Source organism: Salvia hispanica, chromosome 3, assembly GCF_023119035.1.
Source record: "Salvia hispanica cultivar TCC Black 2014 chromosome 3, UniMelb_Shisp_WGS_1.0, whole genome shotgun sequence".
NCBI lineage: Eukaryota > Viridiplantae > Streptophyta > Magnoliopsida > Lamiales > Lamiaceae > Salvia > Salvia hispanica.
In genome coordinates this window covers 51,668,487-51,690,919 of record NC_062967.1, presented here as the reverse complement: position 1 = coordinate 51,690,919, position 22,433 = coordinate 51,668,487, and the positions used below count along the sequence as shown (strand labels likewise).

The 22,433-nt window shown below is 37.4% G+C and overlaps 7 protein-coding genes across 8 annotated transcripts; 2 read left to right on the top strand and 5 right to left on the bottom strand.

The window, feature by feature from the left end:
* Window positions 1-81: 81 nt before the first annotated feature.
* On the bottom strand, window positions 82-1,998 carry LOC125211849 (mannan endo-1,4-beta-mannosidase 7). Its single transcript, XM_048111790.1, has 4 exons — window positions 1,646-1,998; window positions 1,304-1,498; window positions 890-1,215; window positions 82-797 (listed from the first exon to the last, which is right to left on the bottom strand). Exons 1-4 carry the CDS (start codon window positions 1,958-1,960, stop codon window positions 395-397), a joined length of 1,239 nt encoding a protein of 412 aa, XP_047967747.1. The 5' UTR covers window positions 1,961-1,998; the 3' UTR covers window positions 82-394.
* Window positions 1,999-2,542: 544 nt separating this feature from the next.
* Window positions 2,543-5,648, bottom strand: LOC125210138 (GTPase ERA-like, chloroplastic). The gene is made up of 8 exons (XM_048109712.1): window positions 5,019-5,648; window positions 4,736-4,876; window positions 4,548-4,661; window positions 4,114-4,239; window positions 3,808-3,906; window positions 3,605-3,706; window positions 3,045-3,125; window positions 2,543-2,956 (listed from the first exon to the last, which is right to left on the bottom strand). Exons 1-8 carry the CDS (start codon window positions 5,541-5,543, stop codon window positions 2,870-2,872), a joined length of 1,275 nt encoding a protein of 424 aa, XP_047965669.1. The 5' UTR covers window positions 5,544-5,648; the 3' UTR covers window positions 2,543-2,869.
* A 158-nt stretch (window positions 5,649-5,806) lies between these two features.
* LOC125214596 (26S proteasome non-ATPase regulatory subunit 11 homolog) lies at window positions 5,807-7,918 on the top strand. The gene is made up of 2 exons (XM_048115685.1): window positions 5,807-5,923; window positions 6,471-7,918. The coding sequence occupies exon 2, from the start codon at window positions 6,495-6,497 to the stop codon at window positions 7,761-7,763; it is 1,269 nt and encodes a 422-aa protein (XP_047971642.1). The 5' UTR covers window positions 5,807-5,923; window positions 6,471-6,494; the 3' UTR covers window positions 7,764-7,918.
* Window positions 7,919-9,602: 1,684 nt separating this feature from the next.
* LOC125216239 lies at window positions 9,603-10,179 on the bottom strand. The gene has a single exon (XM_048117897.1). It carries the CDS (start codon window positions 10,064-10,066, stop codon window positions 9,743-9,745), a length of 324 nt encoding a protein of 107 aa, XP_047973854.1. The 5' UTR covers window positions 10,067-10,179; the 3' UTR covers window positions 9,603-9,742.
* Window positions 10,180-11,880: 1,701 nt separating this feature from the next.
* On the top strand, window positions 11,881-14,379 carry LOC125214503 (dihydroflavonol 4-reductase-like). Its single transcript, XM_048115553.1, has 6 exons — window positions 11,881-12,022; window positions 12,221-12,390; window positions 12,468-12,662; window positions 12,737-12,896; window positions 12,970-13,162; window positions 13,246-14,379. Exons 1-6 carry the CDS (start codon window positions 11,881-11,883, stop codon window positions 13,538-13,540), a joined length of 1,155 nt encoding a protein of 384 aa, XP_047971510.1. The 3' UTR covers window positions 13,541-14,379.
* Window positions 14,252-17,514, bottom strand: LOC125214504 (gamma carbonic anhydrase 1, mitochondrial-like). Its single transcript, XM_048115554.1, has 5 exons — window positions 17,292-17,514; window positions 16,373-16,516; window positions 15,224-15,349; window positions 14,983-15,134; window positions 14,252-14,664 (listed from the first exon to the last, which is right to left on the bottom strand). Exons 1-5 carry the CDS (start codon window positions 17,404-17,406, stop codon window positions 14,449-14,451), a joined length of 753 nt encoding a protein of 250 aa, XP_047971511.1. The 5' UTR covers window positions 17,407-17,514; the 3' UTR covers window positions 14,252-14,448.
* Window positions 17,515-18,563: 1,049 nt separating this feature from the next.
* Window positions 18,564-21,137, bottom strand: LOC125209009 (soluble inorganic pyrophosphatase 4-like). Of its 2 annotated transcripts, none has more exons than XM_048108581.1 (9): window positions 21,057-21,137; window positions 20,441-20,555; window positions 20,218-20,246; window positions 19,856-19,921; window positions 19,351-19,458; window positions 19,208-19,273; window positions 19,006-19,126; window positions 18,841-18,922; window positions 18,564-18,757 (listed from the first exon to the last, which is right to left on the bottom strand). In XM_048108581.1, the coding sequence occupies exons 2-9, from the start codon at window positions 20,550-20,552 to the stop codon at window positions 18,715-18,717; spliced, it is 627 nt and encodes a 208-aa protein (XP_047964538.1). In that variant the 5' UTR covers window positions 20,553-20,555; window positions 21,057-21,137; the 3' UTR covers window positions 18,564-18,714. The 2 variants fall into 2 exon arrangements, with proteins under 2 accessions (XP_047964538.1, XP_047964537.1); XM_048108580.1 differs by lacking the exon at window positions 21,057-21,137 and adding an exon at window positions 20,936-21,010.
* Between the last annotated feature and the right edge of the window lie 1,296 nt (window positions 21,138-22,433).

The following is a 22,433-nucleotide window of genomic DNA, read 5'->3' as shown; positions in this document are numbered from 1 at the left end:
TTTTGGATATCCCAAAATGGTAAAATGAGCCTAATTTTTGTGGAAGGGGGAGTAAATGAGAGTTTAAATCATGGACATCTATAAATGGTAAATGGGACTTTATATCGCGGAGGAGTATCATTGAGTAGGAATTTTTTTTGAAATTCTACAATATGATTCTAAAATTAAATGTTCCCCCATCATTAATACATCTCTTATTAGATATTGTCACACATTCATCTTAAACTCACTCAAACATCATAGTATATAATTCTACAGCTGCATCCAGATCTTATACTAATATATATCCATCTCTTGTTTCTTGCTTAACCTACCCTCCTGGATGAACACTCATCATCATCCATAATCCATCCCAAAGAAAGAGAGACAAGACAAGAGATAAAGAGTCTTGTAATCAGTTGTGGATGCGTCTCCCTTTGATGCTCCTCCAAAACCACTTTCTGATCTGGTACAGTTTATGAGCCTGCTGTGCTATTAGGTTTGCGGTCGAGCTCTGCCTCTTGTCGCTCAGGATGATCTCGTACCCATCTCCGAAGTTGTCCATGCCCGGGGCCAGCAGCTGCCAGAACAGTCCTCCACCAGCAGCTCCACCGCGCTTGGCTGACTCGTAGATCTTCAAATACACAGCGCTGAACAGCGCGTCCCTCTCGTACGGGCTGAACCCTCTGTCTCTCCACGATTTCCCAAATTCCGCGATCAGTATAGGCTTCCGCAGAACGCGCTCAGCATCTTGAATGTGTGTGTCAAGCCATTTGCTCATGAAAGACACCTGATTCTGATCATTTGTGTTTGATAGCCTTTACTCACACAAAACAACAAAATGTCACAAACTCTGCGTATTCGATACATCTTAATTCCAAGCGAGGTTCGATTAGTACTACTACCGTACCATTGATCGGGATAGGAATGCACGGTTGCAAAATCAACCGCGGGAACCATGTTGTTTGCAATGAAGTCTGTCCCGATGTTGGAGACTGGATTCAATCTGCTTCTCTGAGGCGATGACGGGCCGTAGAAGCCTTCCAAGCCGGCTTCGACCAAATGGTTTCTGTCTATGGACTTCACATAAGAAGCCATCTCCATTATCCATGCCTGAATAGCTCTGCCTGAGGGATCAGAGGTGCATCTGGGCTCATTCATGAGTTCCCAAGCCATGATTGTTGGGTCATTTTTGTAGATCACTCCAGTGAATGTATTGTATCTGTTAAGCACACTCTGCAAAACAAAAACACACACAAATCATGATAAAATCTTGATTTGAGTTTCCTAGAAACAAGAAGGAATGAGTGTGTTATACTTATACCCTAATATGATTCTTGTAGAAGCCTTTAACCATAGAGTTTGTGAAGAAATCATCATCAGAAGTGAGATACTGTCCTCTGCTTCTACCCCAATTCACATACTGCTTCTTCCCACCAAAACTCTCATAATTATTGGCCAAACTCAATATCAGCCTAATCCCATATCTCCTTGCTTCTGCCACTACAAAATCCAGTCCCTTCAAAAACAATAAAAAAAATCAACAACCATAAATTTAAAGAGACTGACTCAAACCTAAGACCTTTGGCCTCAGACAGTAACCACCGGTCGCAATGCCAACACAAAACACACACAACACTTTTCTTTTTTGAGAGAGGAGAGAGACCTTGAACATTTGCTCATTGTAGGAGCCGGGATACGGCTGCAGGGGGCGGTAGCCGCCGTCGCTGAAGGCCCAGGTTCTTGCGACGGTGAGGCCGTGGGAGGCGGCCTGGCGGAAGGCGGTGGAGACTTTGGGGCGCTGAGAAGGGTCGGAGGCTTGGTACATGAGCCAGTAGGCGTTGAAGCCGTTGGCGTAGAAAGGGGCGCCGTTGAGCATGAAATGGACTCCTCTGCTTCTTATGAACGTGTCTGCATTTGCAAGAAGCCATTTTTGTTGCAGGTGAAGGAGGAAAACGATCACACACAAATGCTGCTTCATTTTCTGAACAAGACAATGGAAAACTGAAATATTTATACAAGTAGATGGATTGGATGGGGAAGTTAATATTTTGCAGTTATGTTATGTCTGTGTACCGGAATTAACGGGAAATGTATTTAAATTTTTAGTTTTTTTAAATTAAAGAGATTTATGTACTTTGTTAACTTCATTAATATGGTGGGTCACCGGTATTTATTTATGGGCCATTATTTTTTATTGGACTGTGGTTTCATCAAGTAAAAAGTAATAAAGGGCACCGACGTAACAAATGAAGGAAACCAAGCAATCTTCTTTTGCTCCCTGCATTGCTTTATTTATCTTTTTTTACCTTTTTCGTAATTGAAAATATGACTATTTTCTTCCAAGTTAAAAAGAGAAGAGAAAATGAGTAAACAGAAAAGGAACATTGAATGGGGCTACGTATTAATTGAGGCGTGAAGAGTGGCACCTAATATGTGAAGACATGTAGCGTGGTGTCTCCTACCTATCATGTGACCAACCCTCACTTTCACTCACTCCACACACACTAACTTGTGATTAAGATTTCATCACTCCTTATTTTATTTTTGTTTTAAAGAAGAATTCAGGATTAAATTCCCTACTTTTTTTTATCAAAATAATAAATGATACAATTGACAAAAAATCAACATGTATTTCAAAATGCAAGAGACTTGACTCTCCCACATGATCTATTCTATCGACTTCTAAGTTCAAATACCACTGCCACCTTCCTTGAGCCAAAACTCAATGAGCAACTTTGGCTTTACCTTCCTTTCAGCATGATGGCAACTGATCTTCCAGTAGTATTCCTCAATTTCTTGTCTCAACTAGAGCCTTCATATGTGCACACCAAAACTTGTACATGAGCGAAACTCGTGGCATATGTACGGATCGAAGGTCATACGTGTGTCACAAAGCTTGTATTTGACCACCATATCCATAGTATTTGAGCAGTCCTTCGTTCTGTCGCCAGTTCTCTTTAATCTTCACTTCTATCTGCACAGGTTTTTTTGTTGGTTCAAATTTCAAAACGATATTCTTGAGAAAAGGACATTAGTGATTGCCCGATTGGGGAAGTTCATACCTCAAGGAAAACTTTCTTCTGCAGGAAATCTTCTATATCTAGCCGTGCTGCTGTTGCTAGTACCTTCAATGCTTTTCCTTCCTAATATAGTTGCCAATGGATTTAGTTGCTAGCAATTTCAATACTATACAGTTCAGCTTTTCTTTTATGAATCTATTAGAGAATAGTATAAAGAATCAAGCTATTGTCATGGGAAGAAGGAAGTGAGAGTGAACAGAGAATCATTAGGTCATTATGTAGGCTAACCACCTATAATGAAAAGAAAAGTGAACATTGAGGAATACAAACCTACATATTCCTTCTGATTGATCGTTTAATATTCCTTTCTGTCAATATTTTCATTTTGGCCTCAGACCATGTTTCAATAAAGGGATCATAAAAGTTTTCTGTTTACTTATTTGCGATGTTAATAGTATGTGATCAACAACAAGATTATTAAGAATATGAATCCCTGGAGGGACCATTTACAGCTTCTCTATCTAACTTCTAACAGAAATCAAAACAACCAGAGATATACGGAGTAAAGGAGATCATGTGTATTCATGGATAAAAAAGATTACCTTTCCAATAAGGATAATCTTCTGTGAGTTCTTCTCCACAACAATCTCTACTTGGATAAAATCTTTTGCGTTGGGCCTACTTTTATAGCTAATAACATTAACCTGTCCGGTTGTACAAAATGTCACAGTGAACAAATAAGACAATACCATCAACAATTTTATGGATATCTTTAATTTCTTTAAAAATTTCAAGTGTATGTTACCTGACATGCATATGGGACTTCATTTCGGTACTGCATAAAGATTTTTTCTCTGACAATTTCAGCCACAAAAAATCTCTCGGGGTGCTCACTAGTAATATCCTGAAGACAAGTAATAACTTGATCTCAAATGTAGATCTTTACCTTCTGAAAGGATTAACCAAACAATTGGTCATGGCTCATAGCCGCGTATTAAATAGGTTTCTGATTAAAGAGATGAAAGCCAATCATTCCAAAGCTACAATCACACCTTCTGGAAATCTTTCTTAAGAAATTTTCAGAAATATATTGGAAACATAATATACACACCTTAGGATAATAAGCTGGTCCCTTAGGAAGTTTAGATAGAATCCATTCCTTGACATCATCCACTCCGTGGCCAAACTTGGCACTCACAGGTATGACCTCATCAACATCCGCAAACTTCTCATACCACTGCAAGAGATGTGATAGTTAAACATGTTTGTATTTACAAGAACATACTGGAAGCATGGATGCCTGTACTGGTTTTGAGGAAGAAAACTACATCTTGCAGGTTAAACTGTGAAGATCGGCACCAGAAATCTTGGACGACATAATCTGACACAACCACAGCATACATATCTAGAACTCTGCACTCACTAAAGTCACTACACCCAACCATGCTTTTATTAACAGAATATCGTATTCATCGGGCACTTGTGACAATATTGATCAACTTCTTCAAATCTTTCAGGATTTCAACATAAAAGAGCAATATATACCTCGATTTTCTTTGCAATTTCCCCAGGTTTGATCAGATCCTTCTTGTTCAAAACAAGCAAGGTGGGTAACTTACTCGTCCGATCTCCAACTCCTTGTTCCAACACTTCATCAATCTGAGAACAGATTAGTAGTTCAACTCAAAGAAGACATAAAACTGAAACTCTCTTCCAAAAATGAAAAACAATACCTTTTCAGGCGCCCTACAAGCATCAACAACAATGACAACACAGTCTGCATTAATGGCAGCACTCCGCACATTCTTCATCATCATAGAATCCAACTTATGCATTCTCTTCTCAATAACACCCGGTGTATCATACAGAATCATCTACGCAGAATCCCCAAAACTTACATCAATGGCATAAAATATTAACACAGTACGATAACATCATAAAAAAAGAAACACAATCAATCATCAATTCCCTCAAATGTTAGAAGAACTAAGCATCAAAACAGGAGAGAAAGCTAACCTGATAATCCGAGCTAGAGCATATTCCAAGGATACGATGTCTAGTTGTTTGAGGCTTGTCAGTGACGATTGACAGCTTCTGACCGACCATTTGATTCGACAGAGTGCTCTTTCCGACGTTTGGCTTTCCGACCACCGCCACGTAGCCGCTCCGGTGATTGGGGTCGTCGGAGACGTAATCCATCTCTTCCATCTCGTAATCGTCCAGCAAAGCAATGTTCCTGTCAGGCTTTATGCTCAATGATAGGAGCATCGACGACGACGTCGCTTCATCTCCATCTTCATCCTCTTCTACCTCCTCTTCCTCATCTTTGCTCTGCACGTAATACCTACTGCTGCGCAATCCATCTTCGATTTCTTCGACTTGTAGAGGCTTGCTCGATTTTCTCCGGCTACCAGCGGCGGCGGAGCTGCAATTTACACACCTATTCCTAGTGGACTGAAATTGGGGAAAATTTCTCCGTTGGAAAATTAGTTTTGTGGTGGAAGAGAGGGGAATGCTGCACTGCAGAGCTAATTCCTTCATTTTAGGCTTTCTTCAAGTTCACAGGCAAAATTCGATACACATCTCCTCCGTATCTTCCGCCTCCAACCGCCGTCGCTGGATTTTCAAGCGTGGGGAAAGCTTGCAAACTCCATAGCTAAAAAAAACTGAACGTTATCTGTTCGACTGTCATGTCATCACCAGCTACGACGTCGTTTGATGAAGGGCATTTCCGGTATTTCACTAGGCCCATCAGCCTTCTGTTTATGGGCCGAAAGACTCCACGGCTCGGCCCAAATTGAGGAGTTGCCCCTCTCATCAAGAAATGGTTTAATTTATTTCGAATCTATCAGTTTTATTGCTTCCTATTTTTCTCTCTCTTCGCATCGGCGCCGGCGGTGGATTTGCTCTGACATTTACTTGTAAGCTTTCCTCGTTTAGGATTTTGAGTATGTGATTATTGTATTGCTATATGATTATTTATTTATCTGTCTAATTTGCGTGTGTTATGGATTCGTGATTTTCAGTTTCGTTTTCGCTCCCCTTACCCTAATTGACTACTTGGACATTGTGGTATTTTATATGCTTGATTGATATCTTTGGGGGAAGTATTTGTGAAATTGAAGTTTGATTGCTTGAAGCAGTAGGCTCCAGTGCTATTCATAACTTAAGCTGAAATTTGATCTCGGAAGGAAAAATGGGATCTTTAGGAAAGAGTGATGGAAAATTTGAGGAACCGTGAGAGAGTGCTCCACCGTCTTTATATTTGTTTTATAATTGATTTCCTGTTAAACACGATTGCTATTATTTCAGATTTTGGTTTTATATACTCTGTTGCCTTTTGAATTTCTGAATTGAAGTCTCATGGAACAATGAATTTACGGATCAGTTTAATTGTCTTGTTGTTCCGCTTGTGATTTGTGACATTGTTGGAGATTTTGTTAGTAACTATCAGTTCAAATCTGGCAGAACCTCCTTCTGAAAGTTGTAGTTATGTCGTCCCAACGTGTTCCTGCGACTGAGGATTCGATTAGTGCCGCTAAAGAGAAAACTGCTGCTGAGGCCATCCCTCTCCTTTATGGGATCCTTGAAGATCCTTCATCTTCTTCAGAAGCCTTAAAGATCAAAGAATTGGCTATTACCGACCTATCAGATCGTCTGAGGGAAGTTGGCCGAGCAGAAGAACTGCAGAGCCTACTAACTAAATTGCGGCCTTTCTTTTCCTTGATCCCTAAAGCAAAAACTGCAAAGCTTGTCCGTGGTATTATCGATTCAGTAGCTAAAATACCTGGGACCTCTGATCTCCAAATCTCTCTCTGCAAGGAGATTGTGCAATGGACAAGGGCTGAGAAGCGAACTTTTCTCCGTCAACGAATTGAGGCTAGGCTTGCAGCTCTTTTGATGGAAAGTAAGGAATATTCAGAAGCACTGAATCTCCTTTCAGGTCTCATTAAGGAGGTTAGAAGATTAGATGACAAACTGCTGCTTGTCGAAATTGACTTGCTTGAGAGCAAACTCCATTTTGCCCTGAGAAACCTGCCCAAAGCCAAGGCTGCACTTACTGCTGCTAGAACAGCAGCAAATGCGGTATATGTGCCCCCAGCGCAGCAGGGCACCATAGATTTGCAGAGTGGAATTCTCCATGCTGAAGAGAAGGACTACAAAACGGCATACAGCTACTTCTTTGAAGCATTTGAAGCTTTCAACACCCTTGCAGATCCCCAGGCAATTTACGGCCTTAAGTACATGCTTCTGTGCAAAATTATGGTGAACCAGGCTGAGGACGTGGCAGGGATTATATCATCGCCCAAGGTTGGTTTGCAGTATAAAGGACCAGAACTAGATGCAATGAAGGCCATTGCTGACGCTCACTCAAAGCGCTCTCTGAAGCTCTTTGAGACTGCCCTGCAGAATTTCAAGAATGAGCTGGATGAGGACCCAATTGTCCACAGGCACCTTTCCGCCCTCTATGACACACTACAGGAGCAGAATCTTTGCAGGTTGATCGAGCCATTCTCAAGAGTCGAGATTGCCCACATTGCTGAATTAATCGAGTTGCCATCCCACCAAGTTGAGAAGAAACTATCTCAGATGATTCTGGATAAGAAGTTTGCAGGGACTCTAGACCAGGGTGCTGGATGCCTGATCATATTTGATGATCCCAAGACTGACGCCATCTACCCAGCGACTTTGGAGACCATATCAAACATGGAGAAGGTTGTGGACAGCCTCTATGCAAGGTCAGCCAAAATAATGGCATGAGGATCATCACATGGCAGCATAGAACTTTTTCTTCTTAGTGATTTATGTTCCATGTTAAGACACCTATTACTTTCTTGATGTTCATCTAATCTTTGTAACCTTCTTTTGTTGGGCAATGTCACATTTGAGCACTTGGTTGATGCATCTTATTTGAATTTCTGGCTTTCTATGTGCTCCATATTTGCGTGAATGAAATGGAATTTTTTTTGTGTACATCTAGAAATTAACAAGATTGACCCATGAACATATATTCTCGATTTATAGCAGCCATCTTGAGCATTGCCTGAATTGAGCTAAGCTTCAAAGTATTTAAGAAAAATCATCCAATTTATCAGTAAGAACCAAAAAGTTGCTAAAGAATTTGGCATGTAACGAGCCAATCTTTTACATAAGCTCTACTTGAAGTGTAGACAAAACACAAAAAAGTCATACACTCACAAGATGGTGTTTAACCCTTTGTTTTTCTATTATTATGACTACTATCATTCCTACAGTATGGCTGTGGCCTCGACTACACTATCGTTCACTTGTTTGGGCCACGGCTGGTCTCTGAAGCTTGTGCTGAGCTTTTGGGAAGACGAACCGTTATCACCATGTAAGTAAGAGTACAATAAGATACCCGAACCTTGCATCAGATGAGATGAAAGTCTCCCTAATATCAAAGAGAAATTAGAAGAAAAGTGAACATCTATTGGATTTTCATAATGACAATATTGATAGTCTTGAGAGATTCAAAGAGTGGCTGACAGAAGTTAATTCTATCAACAAGCCAACATCTTAAGAGGACTTGCTATCAAGCTTATCATTCAAGAATCAATTCCATAACATTAATCACAAAACCATGAGACTTAATGAGTTGTCAAAGATTATTTCGAACAGTGAATACGATGTTTAACAATATGAGCAGAAATCGTTTCCTACCATAGTCTCTATGACCGTGTTTATCGGCAACTATTCAATCTACACAACCATCCATTTTTCAATATTTAATTCAATTCTATTTCATCCATATCATCTTCCACATCATCAATATTCATCCAACCCAACCATATTCTTTTTCTCTCTCTGTTCGTGAAATGTTGTCCACCTGCCATTTCGGTCTGTTCAATGTCCACTTTGTTTAATCCATTTTTGGTAAATAGACTTCAATTTCTACTAACTTATTACACTCATATTCTATAACACATTCCACTATGTTTTTCCACTCGCCTTTCATTATATTTTTTAAACTCGTGCTCAAACTAAATAGGACTCCTATTGTGAGACGTAGGAAGTATAAAATAAAATTAAAATTAGTCGTTCATGATCGATTGGAATTTTTTGAAGTTTTTATATTTTATAATTAATAAATGTAAAATAAGAATAATATAAAAATCGGATAAACCATGTGCCAGGTTTTCGATTTTTTACAATTTTAATTTACATGCATCTTCGCAGAATCGCAGTATTAATTAAGCGCGTAGAGCATGCTTTGTAAACGAGTTAGTTTCGGTCAACGAAATGCTTAACGTGTGAAAACGTAATTGGCCCAGCAAAATTATCGGTTGTATTATTCCCTTTTTCAATTTCAATTCAACTCCAATATGAAAAAAATGAAATTATGGTGAAGTGAATTATATCAACCTTCGTAACTGAAATATTCTGATTTAAAATTTTAAGATCACTAACTGTACATAGCAAAATAAAGTGGGAAAATTTGAAATAATTGTAGTAAAATAGAGTATCAAATCTCATCATGTTTGATTCTTCCCTTACCAAAGAAAATGATTGATAACCACCCCTAAAAAGTCTTCAATCTTGAAAATATGCGACCACAAAGTCCAAAAAAACATCAAGAAATTGTGGCAATATTAATCACCTCCAAAAATTTGAAATACAATTAATATTACATAACACATGTGATTGCACTCAAAAATTTATGAGAGTGCTCTTAATTAAACATATATCCCAAAGCTAATTAAAAAACATTAGTAAAGTTTTTATTTATAATACATAACAGGCCTATTTGCAGCCATGTCCCATGCTCCTCCTTCCTTGAGATACTCCAAATACCGGGAAAACTCCGGCTTCATCGTGGCCTTCTTCCTCCGTTTCGTCTCAAACATACTAAAAAAGGGGTGAACTTTGCTTGCCTTGTTGGCTTCTTGCGCCGGCGTGGGTACCCTTTTTGGAGAATTCATCATTTTTATAGGCACACTTTTTGCACGGCTCAACTTTGGCATCAAAGTGGCTGATGGCGACGGCTCACCTCCTTCGTCCAGCTGCTCGTAGCCCCGCCTCCGTATGCTCAGAGCTCTAAACATGGTTGTTTTTTGATCTGTAAGAGAGAGAGAGAGAGAGGTGTTTAATTTGTTGTGTTGATGAAGTAAAAAGAGTAGGTTTTATTGGTGAGGTAGTGTGATGAGGAGGTTTCTAATTCTATATATGGTGTCATGTTATGAGTATTTTTTATGTTACATATAGTTGTGATGTTTTGACTATTTCTTTGGGTTGAAAAGAAATAATTATGATAATGTATATAGACTGATTCTTGGTAGTTATAGTTTAATCGACTCATATCCATTCTTTAATTAAATCTGAATTATTGCTTTGGCATGGAACTGCCGGCCCGAATGTATACACGTCAAAATTGCATATTCTAAACAAAAGGGGTCGAGTTTTAATTAAGGAATTTGGCTCTTGATATCATGAAATTTTTAAAAAATTTGTTAATATTATGAACTTTATCCGTGATTGTTATTTCGCACATCGACGGATTTCAGCTTCATTAAAATGACATGGATGCTAAGTTGGCTTCGCGATTCAAGATTCACGATTTTGTTAATGTAGATGTATACGAACTCAGCATTCATGTCATTTTAATGTAGCCGGTATTCATCGCCAATGGTAAATAACAACCATAAATAAAGTTTGTGATATTATTTGTCAAGTTGAAAGTTTATGGTAAAAAACAAGTTTTTACAAGTTTCATAATATTAAGGGCCAATATCTATGGGACTATTTAATCTTATTTTTTTGTCGCATCATATGTAATTATGTATGTATGTGTATCTTATATATTCAACGGATGATTCTGACCCAGCAGGTCGTGCTGAGTTTATAATTAATTAAGAATTGTTAATAAATGTGATTGAATAGGGATGGTGTACAATCATCGTGACTAATACAAATAAAAATGAATAATAAAAAGGAGTTGTGAACATGATTAATTTGGTAGATGAGGTTTCATTTGTTGACTTATTGGTGGTGTGCCATTCTCTTGAAGAGTTCATACTACCGTTTTAAAAAATGGACCACATCGATCGATTCGATGATTCACATATAAATTAAAAACCATTGAACATTTGGAATTCGATCGGCATGAACCCCAAAAATATGTTTGAGTATAGATTGCGAACAAAATTCTTAATTTAAATTAATCTAATACTAGTATCAATGATGATTTGTGTTTCATTAATCTTCAAGTTGAAAACAATAAGAGTGACAGTGATGATTATTTAATTATATTCTATCCTGCAGTATTTCAATTGTTTCAATATTTAGACTTAATCCATGAACTGTTAACTTCCTTAATTTGATCTGATATTCAAAACATTGGACCATACCATTACATGGACCAACATGTTGACTCTTTAGTCTTTATATGAGAATTTTAGGCATAATTTGAATCACAAAGAACTTAAGACATGCTCAAAAGAGGAAATCATGCGAAATGTGACAAGTTCCTAATATATTCGGTTCTCGTGAAAAGAAAATGAAAAAAAAAAAGATATTTGCTAGGTTGTAAAAAAAATAGACAAATTTGTATATGACACGAGTTTTAATATGCAATTGGTAAAATAAGAAATAGATTATAAAAAATAAGAGAGAGGGAAAAGATAGTGAAATTAGTTAAAAGAATTCCGGACTTAATCTAACTTTGGGGAGCGACCTATAATGGCAAAATTAGTCTTTAATTGTTAGATACTACTACTAAAGTTTAACCAACAAAACTAGCCAAATTGGGAGAATGAATGGTGAGTAATGTCACGTGGTTGTACAACCAACTATGTGGATTGGTTCTCAAGGACTTTTATAAGTAGTTAAAGAACATCCAATGGAAACCATATTCTAAAAAATGCCACTTGAAACCACCACGCCAACGGCCCCTAAATCCACCACGGTATGTGTGACCGGTGCGTCCGGCTTCATCGGCTCGTGGATTGTCATGAGACTCCTGGAACGTGGCTACATTGTTCGCGCAACCGTCCGTGATCCAGGTATAGCTAGTCATCTCATTAAGTACATACTATGTCGGTTAAAATTGAGTTGTTAGATTATTTTAGTTGGAGGAGGTTGACTATGACTAATTATCACATGATTATCCATATAGGATTAAGTTATAATGAACCAAACACAATACATATTTAATCATGAGATATAATCTTGACTGAGTAACAATATAATTGTGCGTGCAGGAGACATGAAGAAGGTAAAGCCCCTACTAGAATTGGCAAGAGCAGATACCAATTTGACACTGTGGAAAGCAGACCTGAATATAGAAGGAAGCTATGATGAGGCAGTCCAAGGCTGTGAAGGGGTGTTTCACATGGCCACTCCCATGGATTTCGAGTCTGACGATCCCGAGGTAAGGCTGATGAAAGAAAGATTCATTTCTATGTCTATAGATTAGTATGGACATTGAAAGGATGGATGGTGTAACAGAATGAAGTGATCAAGCCTACAATTGATGGGATGCTGAGCATAATGAGGTCATGTGCCAAGGCCAAAACTGTCAAGAAAGTAATACTCACAAACTCAGCTGGGACAGTGGATGTTGAAGAGCATCAGAAACCAGCCTATGATGAAACAAATTGGAGTGATCTGGAATTCATATACTCCAAGAAAATGACTGGATGGGTTGTTTTTCTTTTCCTCTTTCTGTTTATCAGCTGTTGGTGGTAACTATTAAATGTTTTTTTTGTTTACTGCAGATGTACTTTGTGTCTAAAATCTTGGCTGAGAAAGCAGCCATGGAAGCAGCTAAAGAGAGTAACATAAACTTCATCAGCATCATACCACCAGTGGTGGTTGGACCCTTCTTCATGCCTACATTCCCACCAAGCTTACTCACAGCCCTCTCCCCTATTACAGGTGAATTTCATGTATCTGGTGCCTGTCTAGAGTGAAGTCCATTTTCAACTAATGTTTCCTCAATTTTAACTAGGGGATGAAGCTCACTACTCCATCATAAAGCAAGGACAGTTTGTCCATGTAGATGATCTATGCGAGGCTCATATATTCTTGTTCGAGCACCCTAAAGCTGAGGGAAGATACATGTGTTCCTCACATGAGGCAACTATCTACGACATAGCAAATTTGATCAGAGAAAAATGGCCTGAATACAGCATCCCGACTGAGTAAGCCTAGTCACAGATTTGGCCGACCCCTAAATTTTACGACTAACTAGAAAAGAACAGAAAAGTTATATTTTCATGGACAGGTTTGATGGCATTGACAAGAACATACCTGTGGTGAGATTCTCCTCCAAGAAACTGGAAGGAATGGGGTTCTCGTTCAAGTACACATTAGAGGAAATGTTTAGAGGAGCCATTGACAGCTGCAGAGAGAAGGGATTGCTGCCGTTTTCCACTCAGACCCACAGCAATAGAGAAAACAAAGAATCCACTTTGGATTCCCAGAAAAAGCATACTACCATTGACAATCAAGAAAATGATTTGCATTCTGTAACTAAGGAAAAACAGATGGAAGCGGGTGAGAACGGAAAATGTGAATGAATTTAGCATGTGCACAACATTCTGAAGATTTGTTGGTCTACTGTTTCCAAATAAGTTTGCTGTTGTTCTGTTGAATCTCACTCACATTCCCAACACCATTCTACAAGAGTTAAATAAGTCTATCTTGCAGTGTGATAATGTTATCTTTTAGGCCACTTGAGCTTTCAATATCAGTGAGTACCAAATGTCAAGATGGTGTTAGTTCCAGTGTAATATCAACTCCAATTAGAAAATCACAGCAATTATGTAATTCAATTAATGCCACTTTTAAGATAGACCAGCTCTTTTTGTGATATATGAAGTTTATTAGCAAGCTAGAACAGTAAATATTGCAACAATTTAAGAGTTGAGAGAAATGAATAGACCAGAAGTGGGCACAAGTTTGATGCATATTTGTGCTAAGAAAATGCTACCACAGTGCCAAATTTTTCAAGATTTCAACAAAAAACAACAGAACTATGCCTCCCATTATTGGTGAAAGAATACAGTAATTTCATAGCTTACTCTTGCTAAGTATGAATTTCCTTGTAGCTCAATATCAAATTCGTAGACATGACAACTCAGCTTCCTGAAGCCTTCCCCGAGATATATCAAAAGAAAGGGTATCTAATAAAGTCAGAAACAGATAATCATGAAAGGAACAAGTAATATCTAAGTGTTTCATCAATGGAAGATGAAGAGGGCGTGCATAAGAATTACTTTCTACCAGGATTGATCCTTTGAAATTTCAGCCTGGCCCCAGAATTTATTGGAAGCGATTGCAAACCTCAGGCGTCTTTTTGAAATCCATAGGAAACAGAAAAAGGAAAAAAAAAAAAAAAAAAAAAAAAAAAAACAAAGCTGGTACATGTTCCATATTAGGAAACTCTTAAGTCTTAAGATTCATTGTGCTGAAGTTATGGTGACACCTAACCAACAACACCCGATTTTAAGTCATATTCTCCATCCTGCCCAGTGAATTTCTTCTGAAGAACCTTCTCAAGCTCTGACTTGTCAAAGTCCTTGGCATTTTCAGCAGCATGAGCTTCCGCTAGGTTTGCATAATTGGTAGCAGACTGAGATATGAAAGCGATTTCATCATCTTTGAGATTCCTCAGGAATTTGGCTGGATTCCCTCCCCATATCTGGTATTGAAAAATCACAAATTCAGAAAAGACCCTTCAATTGCCACCTTATAAAGGCCTCTTTCTCTTAGTTTATTGGTCCATATTGTATTGTTAGATGAACTGAATCCCTAATTAGATATTTAAGTCACTGATTTGAAGCCAACATGAAAAGATGTTGAAGGTCGGAATGAGGATGGTTAAGTAGCTATTTAGATATGTCAAGAATCTTAAGATGGGTTCCAGAATGATAGCGCTTCACACAGCTAGTGGCACTTCTATGCATATAAAACTTCACAACGCAAGATAATAGACAACTCATCAATGTGTCTTACTAACCTCTCCAGAGGGTATTCTTGTATTCTGTCTGACAAGAGCTCCAGCAGCAACCATTGCATGTTTCTCAACAACCACCCCGTCAAGCAATGTTGCACCCATACCAATAAATGCTTCATCCTCTACAGTACAGCTGTGCAAGACAGCACTATGCCCTATAGAGTCCAATGTGAAAATTAATACTCGGGATCAAGAAATTCCGAGCAGGAAATATTATCTGAGAATGTCATCTGATGATACTAACCAACAGTGACATTGTCACCAATATGGACGGGTAAGACTTTCCCAGCAATATTGGATTTAGCTACGTGAATAAGAGAGTTATCCTGTATGTTGGTTCCAGCTCCTATACTAACGCTGTTCACATCACCTGCACAGACACCATTTCAACTTGAAAAAAATACTACTATCACACAAGAAAACCATGCCTAAAGACTAGGATTGAGCCAGTAGTGATGACATAAACAACCAAAACACATATAAGAAGCTTGCTGAAATCAAATGAAATGTCAAAGAAACTTTAATTGTTTACTTTTAATTTTGGACAATGTCAATCCATCTCCATGAACAGAATATTACTAAAAAAGAGGTGATGCAAACCTCGAAAATCAAAATGGTACAAAAGGATAACTAAGACCATCATTATAAAAAACTACATTTGAAAAGGAACCATAAGCAATTCAGATACATCATAATGAAATATAGAGCAATGGTCCATCAGATGGATTGTATAGAGACCTTCATCTCACAATGATGGTTATAGTTGGGTCTGGAATAGCTCAGGTATCAGTGCATACACATTACACCAATAGCTAAGACATCAATAAAAAACAGTGTCTAATGAGACTATGAAAGACAGCATGGATGACTCTGCATGAAGAACACTCTACAGTAAATGCAAAATATGCTACTCCATCCGTCCCACCATAAGCAATGTGATTCTTTTTTGCACTCGTTTTAAAAAAATTATATAAAATAGTTAGAGTAGAGAAAATGTAAAGTAAGAGAGAATAATGTAGAGAAGAGTCTTATCTACATTATTCGCTCTCTTACTTTACATTATCTCTACTTTTAACTATTTTATAGCATTATTTTTCCAAAATGAGTGCAAAAATGAAGTGGCTCGCTTATGATGGGATGGAGGGAGATTTTACATACATGACTAAATCATGCACACTCTACAGTAAATGTAAAATATGCTACTTTACATGACTAAATACTGGTTAAATTCTCTTGTTATAAGTTAAGCTACTTAGAAGAGTTTAGTTGCAGACCAAAAGACATTTTCTAGAGCACAAAATTAATAGTATTAATTTATATATCGGGATATAAATCAAATTCAAGTATAACATAGCAAGAAAAGAAACTATATTTAATTCAGCGAAGATCATACCTCTGACAACACATCCATACCAAATGGAGGAGCTTGGTCCAACATAAACCTCTCCAGTCAGTGACGCATTAGGGGCCACAAAGGCATTCTTAGCAACCGAGGGGGCTTTGTCAAATAAGTTCATGAGTGTTCTATGCCTTGACACTGGAAATAAATTGTTGTGTCAAATATATCCGAAGAATGTACAAATAAGATATACTCCACAAAACAAAAAGAACAGACACAAATGTTATAAATCTCCATCCAATTATCCATACATGTGTACAGAGAAAACAATATACATTGTGGATTTTATGATAAAATTGCCATGACATTCCCTCCATTGAGACACAAAAGAAATTGAAAAAGAAACTATAGTTGTGGTTCCACCATCCATGCCACACCTGCGTCAACATCCTTTCCATCCATCTCCTCCAAAAGGTCAGCACATTTCAATAAGTAAGAGAAAAAGTGGCTGGTCTGTTAGAATTCAGTATCAGATGAAATAATACTGATTCAACACCACCAAATGGTTGGCAAGATGGGGAGCTAAAGATACAAGAAATATACACAGAGTAAATGCCCATTAAACTAGCAATTACAAAGATAAGGTATGGCTAAGTCCCTCCTCCAAAACCCCATCTTATAAATTAAACCTGGAAATGGGAAGAGAAAGAAAGGGGGAATAGAAATGTCGCACTCCATTCCATCATTTAGACCCAATCTTTCCCTAGATCACATGTTTCTCTCACACAGCTCAATCGTAACCTCACGAAAACATACAGCGCAGCGCCCAGCTCGATTCACAAATTAAAAACCGAGTCTTCAAAACCCCGACCTCAAATTACAGCGTAAACTAGATAAAATAAAGAAATGCAGGTACCAGAGAGCTAAAAAAAGATCTAGTAGGTAAAGCAAAAAAGGGAGATTGCATGATTACATTGTTCTTGGAAAAGGTAGTTTCCCTGGAGGCGGGAGCCGAGGCGATCGAGGGCTTGGCCGGTTTCCCTAATCCAGAATCCGACGGTGTAGAAAGCTCTTCCCATAGTGCCCATCCTCTTGTTGATTTCTTCACGGAATTGGGTGTTTGCGGTCTAGGGTTGTGAGATTGGGGCGAATTGCAGAGAAGAAATGAAGTTTGATTACACTGAATAAATGAATATGGCCCAGTGAGTTCAGCTGAGTGCACTTCCGAGTTTACTCATTCCTAGTCTTATTATTCTTTTAATTTGTTTAATTAGAATATATTTAGTAGTTTTATTTTGTGTTTTAAATGAAGAGAATAAGTAAAAAATAAATGTGTTTTTACTTTTTTTTTAGTTAGTATTTTGGTTGAGATAAATTGGCAACTTATCGACGGAGGGAGTACTTTCTAGTAACATAATTTTAGAATTTTGGTGTTCTTGCAGTTCCATTTTATTTTTATATATAATGAAAATTCGAAAAATAGAGAAGAATCTTCTTATCAAATGTGATTTACATAGTAGTAATTGTGAAGTTAAATAAATACTCCCTCCGTCACAAAAAGTTTATCTCACATTTTTTCATTTCTGTCCATCTCATAAAATTTATCACATTTTACTTTTTACTTCATTCGTTCCATAGTAATAGAGTCATTTTGCCAATTTTATACGTTTTATAGTAATAGAATCATTTTCATTTTTAGTAAAATTCAAGACATTTCTCCACACCTACTTTACTCTCTCTTACTTTTTTCTCTCTTCATCTATCTACCTTTTTCATTTTCCACTTTATTCTCCTTTACTTAACTCACCTAACACAATTTTTCTTAATTTCCGTGCCGAAAAGAAACACCTCTATTACTATAGAACGGAGGGAGTAGCATATTACTCATTAACACTCATATTTTATTACTACTATAATAGTATAATAAAAGTAAGACCCACATTTTATTATAAAAGTAACTAATAGTACAATAAAAGTAAGACTTACATTTTATTAATTTTTTCAACTCACTTTCTATTATATTTTTCAAAATCCGTATTCAGTCAATATGTAATAAAATTTATGGAACTCACTTTCTATTATATTTTTCAAAATCCGTATTCAGTCAATATGTAATAAAATTTATGGAACAGAGGGAGTAACTGAATTGACAAATTAAATAGAATTTGAGGTTCTTTATTCATGCTTTGACTATATAGTTGGATACATTATACAGACGTGAAACAAAAAGTGGAGTGCAGCATTATTGTTAGAGAAAGTGTAGCTGTTGACTTTATTTAGAAAAGGGATGGAATACAAATAGTTTTCTCCTTGCATGAAGCATAATTAAGTTCAACAATTAGATTACATGATACTATAATCATATAAAATTAAAAGAGTTGGGCGATTTAAGCCAATCACTGCCTCAAGTTCTCCACGATGTAGGAGGCATAAAGATCCCTGAAACACACACTTAATTAAGTTAACATTCTTTATTTTTCGAGATGATTCATTCCACAATTTAATAAAGTACTATTACTCACATTGAGTATTTGATAGCATCAATTGCTGTTTCAGCAGGGAGGAAGTCTTCCACTGCAACTGACTTGTTCTCATTCTTTTTATCTGTTTCAATACCAGCTCAAGGAAACAAATCCTAATTAACTTGTTTCACCACTTACTACTTTCGGGAAAAGGATAAAGGATACAGTCCTCGAAGAAGCGCCGTATTTCAGCTAGACGGTGAGGGGGGAGCTCGTTGATGTCCTGATAATGCCGGAACTCAGGGTCGTCCGCACATACTGCAATGATTTTGTCGTCCCTCTCGCCCTGTGGGATGATTCTTCAGACATGAGGAGTTTGCTGAACCTTCCGCTACTTAAAGAGAGAGCAACTCTTAACTCTTCTTACCTGATCTATCATAGGCATCAATCCAATGGCACGAGCACGGAGGTAAGTACCAGGAAGAACAGGCTCCTGTGCAGGCAGGAAAGAAACAAGTATCACAACTAGCTTGCACATTCACAATAGCAAAGAATAAAGTTCGAACGAACCTGCATCAGCACCAAAACATCGATGGGGTCGTTGTCTTCACAAAGGGTTCGTGGGACAAAGCCATAGTTGTGTGGATATACAACGGATGAGTAAAGAACTCTATCGACCTGTCAAAATTCATGAGTTGTTTCCTAAGTTCAGCAAAGGGCAAAACTTGACTGTGTTCAAGAAGCAACGGGAGTGGACGTAGTGCATTTCCTACTTCTGTTTGATGATGTTTTCGATAAAAATATAAAGTAAGAGTCGTTTAAAGGAATGTATAAATCAATACCAGATGAAGAGAGCTTTAATGAGCAAATTGAAACCAGAAGGAAACTAGCAGCAGATTATGATTAAGTACAAAATTATCATTAACTATAATTCTGGAGATGTAAATCGAACAACACAATTAAAAAGTGAAGAGTTTTTCACATTCGAGAAACACATGAAAAGCCATGAATACATGGATCACTACCTATGGTATCTTAACAAGCTATAAATTAGGAAATGGAAGGAAATTCTCACTTTGATAAGGCCACTGGTTTTGTCAAGCTCATATTTTACTTTGCTACCTTTTCCAATTTCAATCACCTGCCAAGTTGTTCTAATTGATTAGATATTCAACTTAATCAAAGTAGAACTAACATAAAAAGCCTTCAATAAGTTATGAACAAAATATAACCAATGGAAAACTATAGTAGGTGACTGGGATAATGAGTGAAAATAAAAAAGAGTGAGCTATCTTATTCTGAAAATATTTTTTCAGAATGGGAAAAGAGTGAAGAAGCATAACAACAGAATTTGGTGCATTTCCTAAAAGGAAGTCTCTTTTTCGGGGCAGTCACGAAATACAAGAGGTGTATATGCAATTAGAAGAAACCACTCACACAATTGAATACTGCTGGTGCTCCTGGCCCTGCATATACATCAAACCAAGTATCAAAAACACATGAAATTAACAGTGGAGAGGACGGGAAAAGTATAGAACAAGAAGCATTGAATATGCTTTCTTAAACAGCATAAGCATCATCCGTTTTTTCAAAAATGATACTGAGACTAGCTCTATGAAAACGAACGACAATAACTGATGAAGCTTATGAAATCTCAAACCAATTTCCAAATCATGCCAAGGATGAGCAGCAACTGATCTCCTTGACATAGAGGAAAGAATCCTCTCATTGAGAGCAACGCGACGAGCCCCCGGACCACTCTTGTCAGCCATATTCTACAAAAACAAAACTCAGCTATTTTCATTCCCTTCCTCTCATGATCATAATTGTGTTTAATTTGAACTTCTTAGTAATCCTAGTATTACTTGAAACAGCTACTTGTATTTATTATCACCCTCAAATCAATATCAAGAAAACAAAGCCTCAAACTTCAATTCCCACAACCCAATTTGAGAACAGACTATCAAGTAATAAGAGGCCAGCAACGAAGAATTGAAGGAAAATAAACCAAAAAAAAAAAAAAAAAATCAAGTTCAAGCAAACACAGATTGTCACCTCAGAATAGTTCTAAGAAGATAAAAATCACATCTTTAACATTAGAAAACCTCACAACTCAAAGGCCAAATCAAACAAAGACAATGGAAGCTCTGCATACCCATGAAAGCAATTTCACTAAGCAGGCAGCCCACTTGCTCAAAAGCAAGAGCAAGCGCATAATGCTTTTCAAGAATTATACTAATCTACTTCAAAACAAACAAAGAAAAACAAGGACTTACAGTTTGAGAATGTGGCAAGCTAACAAGATTTCCCAACTGGTGTTAATGCACTGAGTTTGCGGGGGTATTATTACATAGGCAACAGAAGGAAAGGTAACTGGGGGCCACGTGGCACTATTTCAAGAAATATACAATGCAGGTTTATCTGAGCCGTAGATGTTAGATTCCCATAAGATCCCACGGCCAATATTTTATGAAAATATTATCTCGAGAAAAGGTTTTAATGTGGTTTTCAAAGAAAATAATCCAATCGTGTTGCCCACCGGCCACCAGAATATTCCTGATTTTGAGGTTTATCATCCAATTTTATTTATTCTATCTTGATTTTTAAAATTTTTATTTTCTCCATCCCGAAAAAAAAGGATATTTTTCATTTTTATTTAATTTTCATTTACTTTTCCCTCTTTTGACGACATCACGTTAGGTGAATATGGGGTATGATTGGGATAAAATGCCTCAAGCTTTCTGAAAACAAAAAGTATTAGCACTATCTAGAATGAAGGGTGTAAAGGAAAAGTGTGAAGCATCTACCATTAGCAAGATTCCTTATTCCTTTCTCATGCAACTTGATCGTCTTGAGATAATATCACTCTTTGAAAATATAAATGAAAATATAGTTACTCCATATTAACTACAGCAACTCCATTTCAACAATAAAATTGTGAAGTGCAAAGTGATGTAGACTAGCTTGGTTTCGAATTTGATCTAAAACTGAGGAACATTGAGGGGCTTGAAATCTCTACAACGCATGTAACTCAGAAACTGTGACGGCAGTTCTTCGAGAAGAGACTGAACCACGGATATTTGCCCCGCTGCACGAAACCAACCACGGGTTAACAAAATCGACTCCATACGTTTCCATGTTACATCTTTCTAGAATTTAACACACACTCACCATGCACTTCGCATTGGAACGAACTGAACAATGTCACCCCGTTGCCCCCTTTCCGCTGTGCTCTCTAATCCCGTCCCCTTGTCAGCATCAAGAATCTTAAGCAAAAAAATTTGGAAATTTTAAGCATCCTTAAAATCTTTAAAAAAAACCCCCCTTAATTGTAAGGATGAGTTTCAAACATACTTCCATATTCTTGAAATCTTCCCTCCCAACTCCAAGATGAGGATAGAGAGGGGCAAGTCAGATGCCTTCACCCCGGAATTTATGGTTTTTGTTAAGGTCAGATACCACGCCGTCCTACACATTTTGAAGCCTTATTACCAAAAAGAAATAACAAGCACAATTTGGCAAGTGGACATTAGGTTTTTTTCAGTTGCTTACTGTTATAACCAAAAAATGTAATACTTGGGTTGATTACAAGAAAGAAGTGACCAGCGATATCTGCAGCCTTGTCTATAACTTTTTGGCCAAATAGCGTAGGT